Here is a 21,993-nt window from a genome sequence, read left to right on the forward strand (position 1 = left end):
TCTCTGGTGGGCATGAAGGGATTCCAAACTGACGACACACTTGACCCCTCCTTCAAACTCAGCCTTGTCATATTTATTTATTTATAAAATGTATTGGCTGTCCATCTCAGCATAGGGTAACTCTGGGTGGCTTATAGTCATAAAAATGTATCTACACATATACAATTAAAACATAAATAAATTAAAATCAAACATTAAAACTAGGGACACATGGGGAGGGTGGAGGCAGAGTGGGAGGAGGTGCGATCTGTTGTTATTCGATCAACCACCTCCACTGTGCTGTTCCCTCAGTCTGGCCTCAAGCCAATTAGCAAAGCCATGTCTTTAGCCCTTACCAAAGGATGGGAAGGTTGGGGGTAACCTGACATTGGGGAGCAAGATGTTCTGGAGGGTGGGAGCAAGAGCAGAAAAGACCCACCTCCTGGACCCCTCCAGCTGGAATAATCAGGTTGACAGGATCTGCAGGATGCCTCCACTGCCAACACATATTGTACTTGCCATGAGAATTTCCTAAATAATAGATTGCACTTGACTTTCTTACTAGGGTTGGCCTTAACAGCAAACATTTAACCAGACAAGAAAACCAGGAATAAAAGACCCCAAAAGAGATGTAATCAATCTGTGTAACAATAGAACAAATGTAAAAAATAAAGATAAAAGCAGAATCGGTCACCATATATCCTAATAAAAACAGAGTAGATACAAAATGCATAATGGAATTTCCAAGAGGTTGCTGAAAATTATACACATAATTAGCATTAGCATTTTTTCATATAAAATAAAAATAAAATCCAAGTCGGTTCAGTGAACTTGAACATAAACATGTATGGATGGGCTTCATTTTCATTGTCTTAGTCATCACGAAGCTGGGGGTTAGAAAGACTTCAGAGTTGAGGTTCTCTCTGGAATTGCCTCCCAGTGGCTGCCCTGTTAGTCCCCCAGAAAGCAATAGTGGTCATTCACATGGCTTGCTTATCATGATATAAAAATGGCCCATTTCCTGTTTGCCCTGGGCCTATGCTCCATCTCATAAGTAGCCCACTCTGAGGCATGTTGAAGCCACTTACGGTGTTCCAACTAGTAAGTAACATGGTTTGTGCTCTTTGGGGAGAAGACACCCATGCAAAAACCTAGTGGACATGGAAGAAGGACTAAAAATGCCAGTGATCTGCCGAGCAACTTCTGTTCTGCTGTAGGACTCTTATGTGGCTGGAGGTTTTTGGCCTCCAGGGCCAGTTTTCTTGTTGCTGCCTGAGGAATGTGAAATGTCAGTGGCAGAGGTGTTTGGGTCTTGTCTGTATTTTGCTTCCTCATGGGAATATTGATCTCGTGGAAGGTCAATTATAGCTTTTCTACAAAGTTATCACTTCTATAGTTCCACAGCAGCAAAGGTTTCACAGTGCTTCTCTTCTTCTGAAAGGTAGGAATCAGATGATTTTTTTAAAAAAAGAAAGCTTTTGTACTGCTGTAGGAATTTTTGCATGATTTTCAGCTCCTCTGTCACATTGGATACCAAGGTTGAATTTTGTGGGGGGCTTGAGTACATTTGGTGGTGGCAAAAAAAGGCTGTCAAGCTCCCAAACTGGAAGGGCACTCTGCATTTCGAAGCACGTGTTACCTCTGATCAGCATCCACTTCTTATGTAGACCTGGGAGTAAACTCCACTGGACATAAGAAGATGAGGTTCGGCCATGTATATGTTATCAGCAATATGTGAAAAGCTGGCATTGTACAGAATGCCTAGGAAATCTGTAGAATATATGAGGGTTTTTTTGGCAACGTATGAAATATTTGTTATTTTAATATGCTCTATACATTCCCTAGGCATTGAATACAGTATAAAACCTAGGCATTATGCAGAATGACAAGAACTATTTAGGCAAAATATGAAAAGAGAGTCATGAAAAGGGTTGGGGGTTAGGGTTAGGATTAGGCTAATCATAACCAGGGATAGGATTCAGCCAGTTTGCACCACTTCGGCAAAACCGGTAGCTAGTTTTTGTTGCCCAGGCCCAGAACGGACTTCTGGAAGCGGCATCCACACAGAGAACAGGTTGTTCACATATTTGAATCCCACCACTGATCATAACCCTAAATCTTTATTGAAAAGACATATGTGAAAATGAAGAAGAAATGCAAAATAAAGTACAGGACTTACTTACTGGGGGGGGGGGGGAACCAAGAAAAAAGACCACTATTGACCTACCTGTTGCAACAAGGAAGGCTAGAATGGCATTTTAGTGGGAGTATTTTCTACTTCCCCAGTTTGCTTTTGGCACAGCATAGAAAGTCTAGGAAAAGTGTGTTTCATACTTTGATGTCCCATTTTTGGCATTCTATAGATTTCCTAGGCACTCTATAGTATAAGTGCCTAATTTCACACATTGACAGTAACATATACATTCTCGCAATTTTAGAACCTGCTCCTTAGGTATCAGTCCCCCCTCTCTTGCTAACCTATTGGCTACACAATTTTCTGATGTATATTGTTAAATCAGTACAATCCCCCTCACCTAGAATAGTTTCTTCTTTATTGTTTATGTAATGTATTGGCCTTATATGCTTAAATCACTTGCTTTGTAACTGACTACATACTTAATGGCTGACCTACTTACATGTTATGCAACGGTTGTTGACTGGGCTAGACTTGCTGTCTCCAGCAGGTTAAGTAGGTTTGGGGATGGGAAACTGCTAGTTTAAACCTATTGGTCGCCACCTAGAGGGCAACTGTATAAATAGCTGCGCAGCAGCTATTAGAGTGCTTCTGTTGTTATGTTCTGACTGAGAATAAACCTGTTGCTGTTTGAACACTTTGTCTCACTTAATGCCTCAAGAACCGAATACTTAACTGTTTATATTTCAAGATTCCTTTTTTTCTCACCTGGAAAATGTAAAAAGAAAAACCAGGTAGAATGCCTACACAAAGGTCCCAACAGAACTGAGCTGAGCTGAGCTGCCACTGAACGTAAGAATAATTAATTCAGTGCTGACATTCAGCACTTTAGTCCTATGGCTAGAACTTTGAAAGAATTAGTCCATAATTATCAGCCCTGTTGTGTATGGGAGGATATACTACCTGTCCAGCTTTTCTTCCCTTCCATTCAGGATAGCGGCAGGTGATGATGCAAGTAGGGGAAGGAAAGGACAGCAGGAGCCCGTCAGTTGTTGCCCTGAAATTGTTCCACCTCAAGCCAGCAGCAGCATGGCGCAATCAATCTCTTTGCTGAGGTGGATTAAAGGGAAATTTTTTATTTGTTTTATTTCAGAGATAAAATAAAAATTAAAAACAGTAAACAACAATAAAAAGCAGAAAGAATCAAACCAAATAAATGAAAATAACAAGGCATAAGCATACAATAAATGGTTTGGAGTGACTCATTCATTTCAGAGTTTCTCTGAAAAATGTAATTAGTCAATCGGAGTGGATGAGCAGAAGCTCTGTTAAACAATCATTCTATCTTACGTGTCCTTTTTCTTTATTTAATAAAAATATAAAATCAGTCATTGCAAAAACAGATTTGTCCAGTAAAAATAAATGATCACTAGAGGCAAAGATTTTATATTTGCCAGTTGTCATGAAATGACTTTGCCTCCAAGTAAGAGCAGTTCAGCAAAATCTTCCAAGAGACCCAGTTGTGTTCTTTTTATGACATGCTACATGTATTCGACCTTGTCACTGCAGCACAGGTAAAAAAATTGGGTTTCATAATAACCAGGGAATGAGCTCATTTTATTCATGCAGAGTCCAGTGTTCTCAAATTATTTATTATTTATTTATTTATTTATTAGTTTTTATAAACCGCCCTTCTCCCGAGGGACTCGGGGCGGTGTACAGAGGAAGGAATGTATACAGATTGAACAATAAAATAATAAGAAACACTAATGAAAACAAACTGGGACCCCAATTAACGCTATCATGCCAGGCCGGACTGCTGGAACAGGAAAGTTTTTAAGTCGCGACGGAAGGTACGGAGGTCAGGGGCCATCCGGATTTCGGTTGGTAAGCTGTTCCAGAGGGCTGGCACACCCACTGAGAATGCCCTCCCCCTGGGGGCCACCAGCCGACATTCCTTGAGCGGTGGCACCCTGAGGAGGCCCTCTCTGTGGGAGCGCACAGGACGGTGGGGTGCTGACATTGGCAGAAGGTGCTCCCGTAGGTAGTCCGGACCCATGCCATGTAGGGCTTTGTATGTCATTGTTAGCACCTTGAACTTCACACGGAAGGCAACCGGAAGCCAGTGCAGCGCACGGAGGAGAGGTGTGATATGGGAGTATCGGGAGGCTCCCAAGAGTGTCCGTGCCGCCGCACTTTGCACCAGTTGAAGCTTCCGAGTGGATCTCAAGGGCAGCCCCATGTAGAGAGCGTTACAATAGTCTAGGCGAGAGGTCACAAGGGCATGGGTGACTGTACGTAAGGAATCCAGGTCCAGATAAGGCCGTAGTTGGCGAACTAGTCGAACCCGGGAGAAGGCCCCCTTGGTCACAGCTCCTATGTGGTCTTCCATGGAGAGCTGCGAGTCTAGGAGGACACCCAGGTTGCGGGCCCTATCAACAGGGGGAAGTAACTTGTCCCCAATGTTAAGCAGTGGGACGTTCTGAATATCCTGGCTTGCCGGTACGTACAGCCATTCAGTCTTGTCCGGGTTCAGTTGAAGCCTGTTTCTCCCCATCCATTCCCGGACCGCTTTCAGGCAGCGGGACATCACGTCTAGGGCATCACTGATATTGTTTGGAGATGAGATAAAAAGCTGGGTGTCATCAGCATACTGATGGTACCCTACTCCAAAACTGCGAATGATCTCACCCAGCGGTTTCATGTAGATGTTGAACAGGAGAGGCGAGAGGACCGACCCCTGAGGGACTCCGCAAGCGAGAGGCCTCGTGGTCGACCTCTGTCCCCCTGTCAGCACCGACTGCGAGCGACCCTGGAGAAAGGAGGAGAACCAACGCAGAACCGTGCCTCCCACTCCCAGTCCCCTGAGGCGTCGCAGCAAGATACCATGGTCGATGGTATCGAAAGCCGCCGAGAGGTCTAATAAGACTAGGACAGAGGAATGGCCCCTGTCCCGGGCTCTCCAGAGATCATTCATCAGAGCGACCAATGCCGTCTCCGTGCTGTAGCCCGGCCTGAAACCCGATTGGTACGGGTCTAGATAAACCGCTTCATCCAGGATCTGAGGAAGTTGGTGCGCCACCACGCTCTCAACAACCTTCGCAAGGAAGCGAAGATTGGAGACTGGACGAAAGTTATTCAAAGAGGATGGGTCCAAGGTGGGCTTCTTGAGGAGAGGTCTCACCACCGCCTCCTTCAAGGCGGTGGGGAAGTGACCCTCACTCAGAGAAGCAGAGATGACCGCTAGGAACCAGCCTCGTGTCCCCTCTCGAGCTCCATAGGCCAGCCAGGAAGGGCACGGGTCCAGTAAGCATGTGGAGGAGCTCAACCTTCTCATAATCCTGTCCACTTCCTTAGGAGTTACAGGATCAAATTCTTCCCAGATGACGTCGACAAGACTGTCCATGTCTTGTTCTTCCATCTCAGCCCAGTTGGAGTCCAGGCCAGTTCGAATCCGAGCAATTTTATCCAGCAGATATTGACCAAATTCCTCGGCTCGACCCTGCAAGGGTTCCTCCCTCACCTCTTGGTTTAGTAGGGAGCGAGTCACCCTGAACAAGGCAGCCGGGCGATTATCTGCGGACGCGATGAGGGTGGAAAAGTAGTTGGATTTTGCCACCCTTATCGCAGCGAGATAAGACCTGGTGAGGATTCTTAGTCGCAATCGGTCGGATTCGGATCGACTGGATCTCCAACGGCTCTCTAGGCCCCGTCTCCGACGCTTCATCTCCCGGAGCTCCTCGGTGAACCATGGGGCTCGCTGGGATCTGCGCCAGGTCAGAGGCCGCAAGGGTACAACTCGGTCCAGAGCCTCCGTGGCTGCCTTTTCCCAGGCTTCCACTAAGGCATCCGCCGAGCTGTGGGCAGGGGGTGCATGCGTGTCCCTAAGCGCTGCCTGAAACTTATCAGGGTCCATTAGGCGCCTAGGGCGGTACCATCTGACTGGCACCGTGCACCCACGGTGGGGGGTGGCAAGGGGGAAGTCTAGCCGCAGGAGGTGGTGATCGGTCCATGACAGGGGCGTAACAGTTGTGGCACCCCCACCGATATCATCACGCCACCGTCCAGACAAGAACACCAAGTCTGGGTTGTGGCCTCTCTCATGAGTCGGCCCAGAAATTATTTGCAACAGGTCCATTATGCTGTATTTTAACTTTAAAAATGGAAAATAGCATCTTCAAGTCCGTTTTGACTCCTGGCAAATACCTGGACAAGTCCCTGCAGTTTCTTTGGCAATGTTTTCAAAAGTGGTTTGCCATTGTCTGCTTCGTAGAGCAGAGAGAGATGGACTGGCGCAGGGTTGCTCAGCTGGCTTTATGTCTAACAAAGGACTAGAACTCACAGTCTCCAGGTTTTTAGCATGATGTCCTGACCATTAGAACAATTTGGATCTTTAACTATGGTTTGCTGAATAAATTATCATTGCCTAATTTGCATATCGTGTTTGAGCACAAACTATAATTCACAGATGAAAATAGTTGGACCCATAAACCAATGCCACCTGACACCAAATAGCTGTATGGCATCTTTGTTTAGTATATTTTCCTATTCACATTTTTCTAGTCTTTGTCTTTACATTTTTTTTCCTTTTACTGTCTGATGAGAGAGGATGCAGTTGGTTAGCTTTCTTTGTATATATATATATATATATATATATATATATATATATATATATATATATATATATATATATATATATATATATATATATATTTGTGATTAAAGGTTTTTAATAGAATATGCGTCGGGTTTTATTTCCTTCACCAACACGCATTATGCATCATCTGAAGCACGGTCCATTGCCCTCTGATAGGAAGAATTATTCCTTGACATTTGGTTGCCGAGGATGGTTTGATTTATGTTTTTAGACGATGCATGTTTCTGAGACTATCAGTTAGTTAGTTCTGGCGACTGAGGAAGCTGTGATTAACTGCTGAAACATGTCAGGAAGGAAGGCATGGATAAAAAGGGAGGCTCAGAGCCTGTCTCTGGGGCATCTACTTTTGAGTTTACAGACTCCGCTCACTTCAGCCACACGCCTTGGGGAAGACGCACCTGCTCCTGTCGACGATGCAAGGTAAGTCACTCTTTTTTCTGCTTTTCCAAGCTCCCTGGCAGCTGCCCTTGAAAATGTTCATACTCCAGGGGCTCATGATGAATTCCAAAGGCTTGGAGAGAAACCTAAAGTCAGGCTGGAGAACATTCCTCATGCTCCTCCAAGCCCTGAGCCAACTATGCGAGAGAGGGCTATGCAAGGCTACTGTGAACAAATTGGTGTTTTTGAAAAGCGATTGCAGCAGGCAAAAGAATATGTATCAATGATTCAGCAGCATGAGAGGGGCTCTGCTGTGATTCAAAGGCCAGTGTCGGCCATGTTGCCTTCACCTCCTCCTTCTTCTCCAAAGCCAAAGTCACACCCACCATTGAGTGTCATGTCAGATGAATGGGAACTGGAAGCTCCTATGTTACAGTCACATGACTATGGGCAGTCTCAAATGTCTACACACAGAGTCACAATGATGCCTGAATCTAAAATTAGAGCACCATCTGCTGGTGAAGCCGCATTAAGATATGAATTGCAAAGCCTGGAGCTCTCACTCTCACAAATGTCCAAGCAGGAATCATTGCTCAGAGACGCAAAGCTTCTACAGTTACCTGAGGCTCCAGCTCCTGATGGTGCTAGTATTCCTGTTAATATTGCTTCTATGCAAGTCCCTCTACCTGGCAGAGCACATCCATATTTAGCCCACACGCAATTGCCACTGGGTTCTCAATTGTGAAGGCCAGTGCCATCTACAGGTCATGCTAATGCACCAGCCCCAGCGCCAGCGCCTCCTGCTGGCCAGGGTGGACTGGCGGCTCAAATACAGTCACAGCCAGCACCTGTACCACCAGCAGCTCCAATGCAAATGCTGCATGTCCAGGCACAGGCACAGACGCCACTGATGCCCCCTGCAGGTTATGGTCAGATTGCACAACCTGCACAGCATGTACCTCAACTGCATGTTCCTCAACAGACACCCTCTATTGTACCACTGGCTGGTGACCTAAAATCAAAGCAGTCAGGATAGAATTACAGGGCATGGGTCAGTGAAGTTGGCCTATTGCTACGCCTATTGCCTGAAACATGGTGGGTGAAAAGAACCTGGAATGTTTAGAACAGAACAGAACAGAATAGAGCTTTTTCCATTCATAGAGACCTGAAGTTATTTATATACACACTGTATATCCACATGAATTTTCAATGCATCTGAAATGTGGTGATAGAGGAGCAGTTCCTGACTATTACTTAATATAATTATAAATAAGGAGGAGAGAGAAGAGCATCCCCAGGATCAAAGGATTGTTCAGAATGATCAATGAGGTTGATAGCTTCTTCTTTATAATGCTTTGCGAAGCTAATTTTGAACGTAATGCATTAGCTTCTAGAGTATTCAAGAGTTTTGAAAGTGTTAGATGGATCCTGCCAGCTGATTTGGCCACAGTTTGTCCAAAACCTTTTCCACAGAATGCTGACATGAATTTATTGCAACCCTTTGGCCTCTGAAGCGTTAATTACTTATTTAAGAACTTTGTAACACTGGGATTCCTAAGGAGAATTGCTTTTGTTTTTAAATAATAAATACTTGACACGTCTTCTGGGTATAATACCTTGCAAAGAAGATAAAGACTAGCCTGATTGGCTGGAGAATAGCTCAGTGAGTGGCTACCTTTGCTTGCATTCCTGTATTGATTCAGTGAATTGGGAGGAACCTGGCTGTATTCAGTCTAACAGGTAACCTGGATTCATCCGAGAGAAGAACTCATAGGTAATCCAGCCAGAAAGCTCACCATCCTGTTCATAGAAAGTTGATAAAATTTCATTCCCCTTTCATCTTTTGAGACAGAAAACATCACCAAGAAGAAGAGAGCCCCCCCCTTTTGTTTTGCAGTCCTGGATCAGAGGCATCATACCAGGTAAGAGTGCATTGGTGAGCTTAGCTAGATCCTTTATTTGGGGGTGGGGGGGTATTGACTGTTTGGCAATCCTCTCGATTTCAGCCAGAGATTTTCAAGCTTTATCTAGAGAAGCGGGGGTGGGTGGGTATCTTTTACCTCATTTTCATTTCTTTTTTAATTCCTTCTCCCGCCTTGGTTCTGCAGTGGGCACTGCGCAAAAAGAGAAAGATTTTAAGAGATGACAGTTGATTAAATGTTTTACTTCCCAAAATCAGGATGATAGTGCTGACATTCAAAACACTTTTCACAATTATGGTCCCGGACTTCAGAATGCAAATGAAAACGTACCAATTCGAGACCATAGTTGGGATTATTGAAGACATTCTGGGCATTGTTAAAATCAGTAAGAAAGGGAGAATTGGAATGAATGATGTAATCTGTAGCTATTTGTTTATGAGAGCACAGTGATCTAGGAATACATGTGGGACGACTTACAGACTATATTTGCCTAGAAACAATATTATTTGAGATCAAATAATTTACCTTTAAAAGGAGAAAGCTGCAAAGATTAACTGAGAGTATGACAACGGATGCTGTCTAATCCTTCAGAGTGATAGGGGTGGAAACTGTTTCAATTTAGGAATTACTCCCTTTTTAGTAAATGTAATACTACCCTTTTCCTTGCAAAGTTTTGTAAGAAAAGTGACTCTCTCTATTTAGTGATACTGTCTTTTAAAAAAAAAAAGAGTGAATAAAACCGTGGCCTAAAGAGCAATCCATTCCATTATGCATTCCCCAGCAATTCCCCTTTCCTCCCCTTAAACCAGCTGTCATTATATAATGACTAAATTCATGGATGTTGCCCGGAAGATGGCTACTAATGTGTTGCCCTGCTATTTGCACTTGGCATTCTGGGACTTTTCCCAGGCTCCAAATACAGTATTTATGCCGAAGGCTGCTTTCTAATCTTCCCCACTTCGTTTCCTTGCTCACAGGTTTGAAGTGGGCAGTACTGCAATGGATGAAAGCTGGAAGCTGGAAGTGAGAAAGGAATTTCCTTGGGAAGATAAGCAATTATTATAATAAAAGCATCAGTAGAGCTCTTTGATGGAGGTAAGTCTTACGAGAGCTGAATCGCTACAAATGTAAAGTGTTGTGAAAAGAAACGCTACATGAGGAAAGCCAGCTATTTTACTAAACAATCTCAATCAAAGTTGTATTATTTTCAGTCTACACGTCAACTCTTCCACCCCTTTTTTGCATAGGTCTTAACCATGTTACATCAGAACAGCTGAAAATATACCCCTCTCCATGCTCTATTGGGAGATGGGAAATGCACACAACTGAACTTAAACCAAAGTCTGATCTCAAACATCTATGGGACTTGGACTCATCTCCTGCCTTTTAATGTAGTTCCTTGCTTTCAAAGGTTGACCTCCCCTGATACAGTAGGGGCAATAGGATAACTTGTGTTATCCTATTGATAACACAAGTTCTGTAAATATCAGCTTTTGTATCTATTTGGTCAGTTTGGGACAATTGATATTGTAATGCATCTAAAATAATATCCTGGGAGTGTTAGAATTTGCTTGGGTAGAGGCTAATTGCGAAATGAAGGAAAATGAAAAACTAGAATTAATCATTGAGATTTCATGTATCAGACCTCAATATCATACACTCCACAGGTTTTTGACTCTGAAACCTATGGAAATATACTATATATAATTATGTTTTTTTCCTTTTTATAGTGATAGATGAGATGTATTTGACAAGTACAAACTGGGATAATCAATCCATTGCCTATGAATTCATCTTCCAGACATTCTCCACTGTTCCTGAGATACAATATCTTATCTTCACATTCTTTCTTTTACTCTATCTCATAATCATTTTTGGTAATATCTCCATCCTTTGTATTATCTGTACTCTCCGTTCCTTGCACACCCCCATGTATTTCTTCCTAGCCAGCCTCTCTTTCCTGGAAATTTGTTATACTACTGTGGTAGTACCTCAAATGCTTGCTAGCATTTCTGATTTCCACAGAACAATCCCATTGGTGAACTGTGGCATCCAGATGTTCTTCTTTATAACACTAGGAAGCACTGATTGTTTTATGTTGGCTGTCATGGCTTATGATCGCTATGTAGCCATCTGCCACCCACTTCGATACACTCTCATCATGACCTGGAGGGTTTGCATGTGGCTGGTAATTGGCTCCCTGATCCTTGCCATAGTGCTGTGTCTGCAACTAACTGTCTTGGTTTTCAACTTGCCTTTCTGTGGTTACCAGCCCAAGATCAATCATTTCCTATGTGATGTACCACCTGTGCTACAGTTGGCATGTGCTGACACCCATCTCCACCAAACTGTGCTATATGGTGTTGGCATCATGGTTTTAACAATTCCCTTTCTTATAATTTGCATCTCCTATGTCTATATTGTGGTTGCCATTCTCCGAATTAAGACCACATCTGGACGACAGCAGGCCTTCTCCACCTGCTCCTCCCACCTGACAGTTGTGATCCTACAGTATGGAGTCTGCAGCCTTGTGTATCTGCGTCCCAAGTCCAGCGCTTCAGAGGATGAGGATAGAAAACTGGCTCTTATATATACCTTTGTCACTCCCCTCCTGAACCCTTTGATCTATACCCTGAGGAACAAAGATATCAAGCAGGCTTTCAGGAAGGTTATGAAGAAAATGATTGCATCTCAGACTTGAGTCTCAATTCATCTATAACATTATTATACCCTCAAAACCAGTTGTGGATTAGCATTATCACAGAAAGAAGGAATCTTGAATCCTTCGGGTATTTGTTGAACATTTAACAGCATCTCTTAATGTTGTTCATATTATCTGGTGTTCTGGGTTGTATTTTGTTGCTGGTTCTCTACTTCTTATCTGCTTAATTAAGTACACTGTGGTATGGATGTCTAATAGATCTGACTCAGCCTGAGATCTTTTAATTATGGAATCAGGTGGCAATGAAACAGCATACAGGGGGGAGGTACAAAAACTATCCATATGGTGTTTAGAGAACAACTTGCACCTGAACATTAGCAAGACAAAAGAGATGGTGCTAGACCTCTGGAGGAAAAGAGAGGAACCTGCCCCACTTTACATCGGGGGTGGGGGGCTGTGTGGAGAGAGTTTCCTCCTTTAAATTCCTGGGAGTCTACCTGTGTGAAGATCTTACCTGGATAGTCAATACAACCCAGGTGGCCAGAAACGCCCAGCAGAGACTCCACTTCCTCAGGGTCTTGTGAAAGAACAGGGTAGAACAACGGCTAATGACCTTCTTTTACCGGTCTACTATAGTGTCCTCTCACACTGTATTGTGGTTTGGTATGCTGGCCTGACAGCCACAAATAGGAAAGTATTACAGAGGGTAGTGAGCACAGCACAAGACATTGTGGGCTGTCCCCTGACACCACTGGATGACATCACCAGGGCTTGCTGCCTTGGAAGAGTGAGAAAAATTCTCAGGGACGACTCATACCCTGGTCGGTACTTCTTTACTCTCCTACCATCAGGTAGGAGATACAGGAGTATAGTCAGGCTGAAGAACAGCTTCTATCCATGGGCTGTCAGTCTCTTGAACGGGAAATAATTTTATAATTTTATGTATGATTGACTTGCGAGGCTGGTGTGTTGTGCAATTAGCTTACATGGTGTAACAAGATGGTGGGTTGTTGTCACTGTGAGTTGTGGTGGTGGGGCACAAAGGGAGGCTCAGCTAATCTCAATGTATACATGGTTGTACTTTGACAATAAAGGTTCATTCATTCATCAAGTTGATGAATGATTTTGCAAAATTTATTAAAACAAAAGCCTTATTCCAGCATTCTTTGGGACAGTCCTGACCCCATCTGTAACTTGACAGAAATGAATTTCCATATCTGTAGCCAAGAGCAGTCTTTATTGTTGTTAATATTATTAATCAAATTTAACAATATTAACATATTATCGCTCAAGGTATGGGCAAATTAACCAGTCACATAGGGTACCTGGTTAAGGAAGGTATCAAATTTCAAGAAAAACCTGACTCCAACTGTTGTTTAATGATATATCCCCTTGCTGAGACCCCTGTGCCTGGCCTGTATAAGTGGATACAATCAGTGCTGACAGTCTTGCCAGATAGCTGAATTCATGAAATTACTTTTTTATCATCCATGAGGATCTTTATTTGCATGCAGAGAAGATTACAGCAGACAAGATGTAGTAGATGATGAAATGGATGGTATTTCAAGGTCAAAGACAGTAATGGTCCAAACCAGGGCTTTTTTTCTCATAGAACGCTCAGAACGGAGTTCCAGCACCTTTTGTGGATGGAACCTTGTAAGGTAGGCAAGGTGTGTTGTATGACATGTGTGAGTTCCGGCACCTTTTTCTTTTACAAAAAAAGCACTGGTCCTAACCATGAGAGCAGACCGCATGTGAATGGTGCTCAGGAAGTGATAGAACATTCAGGGTTAAGAAGAAGGAGGAAGTACATCACTAAATGGGAGGGGTTGGCTGAACAGATTAACATAACTGATTTACATAACAGATTTACATAACAAATTAACATAAATGTTGTAGTTCCCAAATGACTGCATAATACTTTATAGCTGATGTAACAGCACACCTGCAATAGAAGAGAACATACTTAGCTCAGGGTTGAATTGTAGAGTTTACATTAGAGACCATTCAAAAGAGCAAAAAAACGCTAGGGAGGAAATGAAAAGACTACAACAGCCCACATTCCGATAGGCAGAGATCAGCACCAGATAAACAATCAGGTAGAAAACAATACAATAATCAATAAAAAATGTACAAAATTGAAAAATCCATAAAAACAGATAAAATATAAAACCACATAAACAGCCCATATTTATAAAGAGCAAAGAACAAAAGACATATTTATTGATAACCCTTATCAGAATGAGGACCATATACTGCATATTTTCAGAAATGATTACTGATTTTATTAAAAGAAAGGCTTCCTTGATCAAACATGCTCTTCAGAGTCCAATTTGCCATCTTTCTTTTCTTGCAAGTAAAGAATAATGTTTAAGACTCACAATAGCTGTACTTAATTATAGCTGTAAAAGCTGTATAAATTCCTCACAAAATAGAATCTACATTGAGTTTAAGATCCAGGTACTTGTGAAGAACATAATTAGCAAAGTTGCACCCGGTACAGATATAACCATTTTTGTAGTAATCAAAATGGGATACAATTATCTTGAGAAGTATCTGTAAATATTCCATGGAGGTATATGAGCTGAGACACATATCATAAACCATTTAGATTAAGCAACTGCACCTTAGGGATTCCACAAAGAACAAGACAGAAAAGTCTGGCTGATGTATCCAGAGACTGATAGCACTTCACAGGTAGGTGAACACACACATTCTCAAGAAGAACCATTTTCTTCAGCAAGGGAGTAAGACCTTGCCTGTTTTAACCTATCCATAAGACTGTTATTTGACAAAAAACTTCCAGTCCTCTTTTTCCTGATCAAACCTATGACTGAACAATTTTTTCATCTTGGCAGTCCAAATACAGACAGAAATCAGGAGAAGAGCAGTGCAACTGCCACTTATCCTCCTTGGTAAGTTGCTCATTCTGCACCATGTTGTATTTAGCTGTTTTCTAATTTTTATTTATTTGCTTATTTATTAAATTTGTATGCCACCCATCTCGCTGTCCGAGGTGCCTCTAATGTCTTACGTTCAATGCAATCCTCATCTGCATGGTAAGATGGCCTCAGAGATAAGAATATAAACAAGGGTGAAAGTTACCCTTCTATACACCTTTGGTAGATTTTCATGTGTATCCAGCACCTTTGAAGCAAACATAACACAATCTATTGGCAAATGATTTGTCAGGATGAATTAGTTTTCTCATTTTCCAAGTGGCAGTCAATACATTATGATCTTAAATAGAAATCATGGATTAATTGTCACCACAATTCTATTGAATGACAGATGCCCATATTACAAAAAACATACAGAGAATGACATTATTTTCTTAGGATACAGAGAGGAAGTAATGTTTTTTAAAATCACTATCTAGCAAAAAGGCATGTTTTCTTAACTCAACACAAATGACTACCTATAGACATGTGCAAACAAGCATCTAGAATACAGCATTAACAGCAATTTCTTTTTTTAAAAAAAATCAGCTTTGAGGAAAAAGAATGGAAAATCACTTAGCCGAGATATTGGAATGGCTATCCTTGTCCTATATGTAAAATCCTTCATGAGTGGTTCTACTCACTGATGACAAATGCAATCTATGAGAAGGCTTTTCTACTGATGTGCTGCATTTTTTTTACTACTCTTCAGGATAAGTAGTAAAACTTTCAAAAAGTATTTTCAAAGAGTTTTAAAATGTCAGCTGAATAATTGTTATTCTGCTGTTCTTGTTCTGTATTCTTCTGCTTTTTGGTTCTTGTTACTGAAACCAATATTGAATTTTGTGGTATCTTAAATCAATGCATTTCTTGTGGTGTAAGGTGTCTGTGAACTAGAGCAAAGAAAGCTTTATGGATCTAACTTTTCTAGATCTAACTTTTTTGACCTGCTATTTTGATCCAAACTTGTTCCTCCCTTGTGGTTCTTCTGTGCATTCAGAAGTTCCCTATGAAATTATTTTTCATACTTACACAAAGGAGGAGGAGAGAAACTTTGGAGGAGTTGCAGATTAATCACTTACTTTTCATTGCATTCATTGTTCATAATTTGGTTGAGATAGAATCTAAGGTTCCAAGCTGTAATTCTAGACAAATAAGGGAAAATAGTGAAGAAATTTTATGAATTCAGGTGTGCAAATTTCCTATCTTGCACGTCTTCTTGAGAAGAATTTTCATCGCCTAATTTTCCATGTCTTTTCAATCAGGAGAGGGGATTATGCTTATATTTACTATCAAATACTGTTTATGTCTTAATGGGACATCTAATTAAAACTAAGAGGATAGGTCACCACTTTGTTCCAAAGAAGTATTTGCTTGATGCTTCACAAGTACTGATATGTTTATCAGCTTGTGAAGATTTTTCCACATCAACTATGCATGAAGATAAAGCAGTGGAGCATTATGATGGTCCTTTAGCTTCCAATTAAATGACCAAATGAAGTGAAACAGTGAAAAAGTAATGAAGTACTGATAACGGAATCCTATATTCCAACTTGTACAGGATGACCATGTAATTAACAAAAAGAACAAGCAACATGAAGTGAGCTTTAGCTACTATATATTAACCTATTATTTAGTATTCAGCAGTTTCCCCTTACCTATTGACCTCCAAATTGTTGGATTTTAATCTTTGTAGCCCTCTTGAACCAGGTAGTTTGAACTCCAATACATTTTGGAGCTGCTCCAGTATAATGTTAGAAGCAAAGTGATTTGTGAAAGCTAAAGAACATTAAGACATTTTCCACATGCTAACTAGTCTTCAGTACTTCAAGTCTTCATAGTTTCAGCTGTGAACTCATCCCAACTTCATGGGAAATGCTAGAGCGGGCATGCTGGCTGAGGAATTCTGGGAGTTGAAGTCCACAAGTCATAAAAGGACCAAGTTTGAAGACCCCTGTGCTAGAGTTTCTGAATATTACTCCTTGCGTTTAAGAACTATTGCTAGTTGTGGCAGTGAAACTATACAGTATCATGCCTCAGTTTTACAACCATTTGTTTTTTCAGTAGCTGAACACATAGGCAAATTATTGCTGCCTAATACCATCCAGCCATCACTGAGACAATATAAAGCCTATCTATATTACAGTTATTTTGGGACAATGATGGCTGTATAAGACATTACCATATACAAGTGGAGACCATGACATCACTCTGTGTGGTTGCTATGGAGGAGAGAAGAAAAGACATTTAAAACAATACCTACAATCCATCACCAGAAACAGAATTTTGAAGGCTGTGAGGGAAGTAGGCTTGAGTTGTGGCAAAGAGAGATGGTCCTGAAAAAAGCAGATAATCATGCATTCCTATTCAGCAAGCAAGAAACTGCTAGCATTCCCTCCTGCCACCCACAAGACAGTGTCTTAAAAAAATTAACAGCAACTTGGTGCTTTGCATCAGAGAAATCCTGCCACAGAATAGAAAAGGAAATGGAAATCTTGCCAATTTCTCCCCAGCACTCACTCACTCACTGCCTAGATTAATGTGCTTGGGGGTTGGAGATTTGCAAGAAGCCACAAAGAATCAAAATAGTTCAGAATCATTCTAACTGTGTTTTAAAGTAGAATTGCAGAATGAGGTTCATTTGCCTGGCCCTAGTCAAAAATCAGAATGGAATGGTTGCAGTGATGAACCTCTGAACAGAATGCTATATATCAGGTCAAGTTCTAAAACCAGGATGAGTCAAGAGTTCCTCTGAATTGCCAAACTTCACTCCTCAAAATGGAAATAATCACTTTTTGGCTATTTCAAGTAAATCAGAGCTGATTCAGAAATACGTTTGCCCAGCTGTTGAAAACAAATGATTGTTTAAGAACACAAATCCCTAGAACCAATTCTAAAATTGTAGAAAGAACGCAAACCATATTAAACTTAAGGTAAAGGTAAAGGTTCCCCCGCACATGCGTGCTAGTTGTTTCCAACTCTAGGGGCTGGTGCTCATCTCCGTTTCAAAGCCGAAGAGCCAGCGCTTGTCCGAGGACGTCTCCGTGGTCATGTGGCCGGCATGACTAGATGCCAAAGGCGCACGGAACGCTGTTACCTTCCCACTGTAGTGGTCCTTGTTTTTCTACTTGCTTTCAAACTGCTAGGTTGGCAGAAGCTGGGACGAGTAACAGGCGCTCACTCTGTTACACGGCACTCGGGATTCGACCCGCCAAACTGCCAAACTTCTGATCGACAAGCTCAGCGTCCTAACCCACTGAGCCCTACTTCCAACTCTTGACTCACTCTTTTCTAAGTTTATGCTGTGGATAAAAGCTGTAGTGTTTCATCCCATTCCCCCTTTTGACCTGTGAACTTTTTAAACTGAAAAATCAAAATTAAAAGGACATTAGTTTTATCACATTAATTAACAATCCATCCATATATTTATATACTAAAATTATTTATAATCTTTTATGAAAAATAAATTATAAGCTGGCTCACTTGGTTCTTTTTCTAAAGGATGAAAAAACTTAAAAGTTTTTTTTCTGCTTTGTTGTCATAACATCTCAAACATATCTTAGTCCTGTAAATTATTTCTCCTGGAATCATGATTTTTTTTAAAAAAAAATATAATAATATAAATTTGCACCTCTACAGGCCTGTAGCAGGAGGTGGCAGGAGGTGACATTTTTCCAGTTGAAAAATCAGTTCCTCAAAATCCACCCCACTTGCCCTGTTGTTTCAAAAGTTCAAAAAGCAGTTATTCAAAAATTATAAAACAACGCTGATATGGAAATGGTCACATAAAACAAGCTTCTGTGATTCTGTGTTGCTTATTTTTTTGATTATGAATATGTCTTCATGCTATTGCATGAACTGCAATAGCAGCAATCAAGGATTTCAGTAAAAATAACAGACACAGAATCATAAGATAACCATGTGTAGGTGTGTGTTCATTAAACTTGTCAAACAGAAGGATAGATTTGCACCATACACAATAAAAATGGTAAGTCAAGAATACAAAACAGCATTATTTTAGTTTGGTATGAATTTCTATAGTGCTTGGAAGCACTCTTACATATTTTTCCCTTCATTTAGTGCAACTACTAATGTGATACTCCAGAGGCTGTTGAATTCTAATTCTCTCTAACCCATCATCTTCCTGCCCATTGAGGAGGATTCATAGAAACTTCAGCTCAACATTAGAGAACTACACATTGACCTTCACCCTTTTGTTATATCAAACCCTCTGTTTATTTCAGGTATCATGTGCCTTCTATATACTGACTTGATCGCAGATTTTCTTATTTTCTCTTTGGATTACTTTTAGGATAGGGGCAATCATTCTGGATGCTTCAGGAGAACTGTACAGCAATGCTGGATTTTGTGTTTTTGGCTTTCCCCACTCAACCACTGTATCAGTTTTTGCTTTTCTTGGGCATTAACACAGTTTATGCAATCATAATTACAGCTAACACACTGATTATATTAGCTATCTGGAGGAACCCTCATATGCACATCCCTATGTATTTCTTTTTGGGAGTTCTCTCTGTGATTGAACTCTGCTATACAGCATCTGTGGTCCCACAGATCTTGGTGACCAGCTTGCAAAACAAGAAGTTCATCAGTTTTAGGAGTTGCTGTGCTCAGATGTTTCTTTTCATTGGACTAGGTAGTGCTGATTGCTTCTTGCTGGCTATCATGGCCTTTGACCGTTATGTGGCTATTTGTAAGCCTTTGAGATACAACTTCATCATGACTCAGCAGCTATGCATTCAGCTAGTAGTTGTCTCACTGATTATTGCTTTCCTGATTTCCCTGATACTGGTATGGCTAGTCTTTCACCTCTCCTTCTGTGCAAAGCTTGGAATTGAACACTTCTTCTGTGATGTGCCCCCTATATACCAGCTCATAAGTAACAAAACTGAAGTCAATGACGTTGGGATACTGTTTTCAGGAATAATGGCCATTGCAGTGCCTTTCATATTGATCTGCATCTCTTATCTTTTCATCACGATTGAAGTGCTGCAGATCCATTCAGCCAATGCTCATCAAAAGATTATTTCTACTTGCTCTTCCCACCTAGCTGTGGTGGCCCTCCAGTATGGTTGTTGCAGCTTTATGTACTTGCGTCCAAACACCAGCTTTTCTCCAAAGCAAGACCAGCTACTCTCCATGGCTTATACTCTGGGCACACCATTACTCAACCCCATAATCTACAGTCTAAGGAACAAAGAGATGAAGGTAGCCCTGAAGAAAGTCCTCAGCCACTGAATTTTTCAAAAGGATTAATTATCCCACTAACTGCTTAATGTCTTGGAGAATGGATGCCCTTAAGACTCTTAAAATCCTGCATAGAAAAATTGCTTTGCATCTGGAGGTGGATTATTTTTCTGGACATTAAGTTTGATAACTTTAAAGAATGACTTCAGGGAAGCTAGACACTGAGGAAAATATTAGGTCATCTATTTTATGCTTTCATGACGGAGTGAATGCACAAATGAAGGCACTAATAGGACAGCATGTGTAGAGCACAGCAATGGGGTCTATGACAATTTGCCACTGCCAACTTGCCATGACCAACTCATCACAGCCAACTTGCCATGGCCAACTCATCACAGCCAACTTGCCATGGCCAACTCATCACAGCCAACTTGCCATGGCCAACTCATCACAGCCAACTTGCCATGGCCAACTCATCACAGCCAACTCACCACGGCCAACTCATCACAGCCAACTTGCCATGGCCAATTTATCACAGCCAACACATCATGGCCAATTCTCCATGGCCAACTCACCACAGGACAATTTGCTGCGGGATAAGACTTACACTAATATCAAAGAAATGGTGGAAAATAATCATTAAAGAAAGGGTGCAAAAGGAGTAAGTTAGTGAAATGTGAATGAGAAAAATTAAAATATTTTTAATTTATTTTAAATAATTAAATTGAATTGTTAAGTTGTCCCGAGGTGAGTTGTCCCATTCCATGGCAGTGATACAGCTCCTTCCTTGTCCTTTGATTTTCTTTTACAACCACTATTCCCAACAGCTCTTGAATTATTTTCTCAGCTGAATGCTCAGACTAAACCAAACTGGTTGGAGGATTTGCAAAGGAGAATAAGGAAGCATTAAAAACAACAACAATGGGATTGGTCTGCCTCACCCATGCTGGCAGAAAGGGCATGCTGTGGGTTGTATCAGTCAAGAAGTTCCTTCTCTGCTGGGGCTCCTGCCCTTTCGAACATCTTACTCGCTTCCCCCAAGGTGAGATCTATTCTGACTTTCTGTAAGGGCCTAAAGGCCAGGCTCTGCCAGTTGGCCTGGGGCCTCAATGGGGGTGGATATAACTCTGGAGGTAGCTGCTAGATTAGAAGACCTCCACCTCTCCCTGTGTTCTTCGTGTTCCTTCTCCTCTCCATCTTTTAATGATAAATTATTAATATATCATTTATTGTTTTATCCCTTTTAATGTGTACTACTTTTAATATTTGTAAGCTGCCCAAAGTTGCCTCTAGATGAGATGGAAAGCACATAAATTTAATAAACAGTAACATAACATAACATAACATAACATAACATAACATAACATAACATAACATAACAACATAACATAACAACATAACATAACATAACATAACATAACATAACATAACATAACATAACATAACATAACATAACATAACATACCATGCATCAACCTTCCTTGAAGCAAGGCAGGGGGCAAATCCTACAGGAATGCAGCTGATGATAGTTTCCATTAGCAGCATCTGTGAATGAGGGTGGGGAGGGTGTTTCAAAAAAAGTTAAATGGCAGGCATGACTGTACATTGGGAGCCCTGCCTCTTTTTATGTGCATTGCATGCCCAACCCCTAAAAACAAGAGATAGGATTTTGTTCAAATAGTTGTGGCAGCCATCTTGAATCTCCTGCTGGACACACCTGCTTTCCAGAGAGTTAGTGCTTCATTCCAAGGAAATGGCCACCTGAGGGAGGCATCGTATCGTAATTTTGATTTGTTCTTCTGTTTACTTTCTTATTGAAGCAATTGACACAATAGGACAGCTGGAGTTAAGCTCCAAAGAATCTGTCAGCTCCGATGCTGAGCCTTTTTTCTCAGAGCAAAGTGCTCTGGGCAAAGAGGCCCAGGAGACCCCCTTGTGCCCCAGAGGTAGTTTCTGCAGCCACCTGTCCCGGAACACTTTGTTCAGAAGGAAAACCCCTTCAAAACATGGTGCCTGTCGCCTTGCTGGAGCAGTGGGCTAATGCCTCCTTAAGTAACACCAGCGGCCTGCAATTAGTGCAGGTTCGCGTCCCACCAGGCTCAAGGTTGACTCAGCCT

The 21,993-nt window shown here is 41.5% G+C and overlaps 2 protein-coding genes across 2 annotated transcripts; both read left to right on the forward strand.

Annotated features, from left to right (window-relative positions):
- Positions 1-10,811: 10,811 nt before the first annotated feature.
- On the forward strand, positions 10,812-11,771 carry LOC310632556 (olfactory receptor 10Q1-like; the record flags this gene model as incomplete). Its single annotated transcript, XM_083349807.1, has 1 exon — positions 10,812-11,771. The coding sequence occupies one exon, from the start codon at positions 10,812-10,814 to the stop codon at positions 11,769-11,771; it is 960 nt and encodes a 319-aa protein (XP_083205933.1).
- Positions 11,772-19,003: 7,232 nt separating this feature from the next.
- Positions 19,004-19,927, forward strand: LOC310632557 (olfactory receptor 10W1-like; the record flags this gene model as incomplete). The annotated part of the gene is made up of 1 exon (XM_083349808.1): positions 19,004-19,927. One exon carries the CDS (start codon positions 19,004-19,006, stop codon positions 19,925-19,927), a length of 924 nt encoding a protein of 307 aa, XP_083205934.1.
- Between the last annotated feature and the right edge of the window lie 2,066 nt (positions 19,928-21,993).

Source organism: Vipera ursinii (genome assembly GCF_947247035.1).
Source record: "Vipera ursinii genome assembly, chromosome: 1".
Classification (NCBI taxonomy): domain Eukaryota; kingdom Metazoa; phylum Chordata; class Lepidosauria; order Squamata; family Viperidae; genus Vipera; species Vipera ursinii.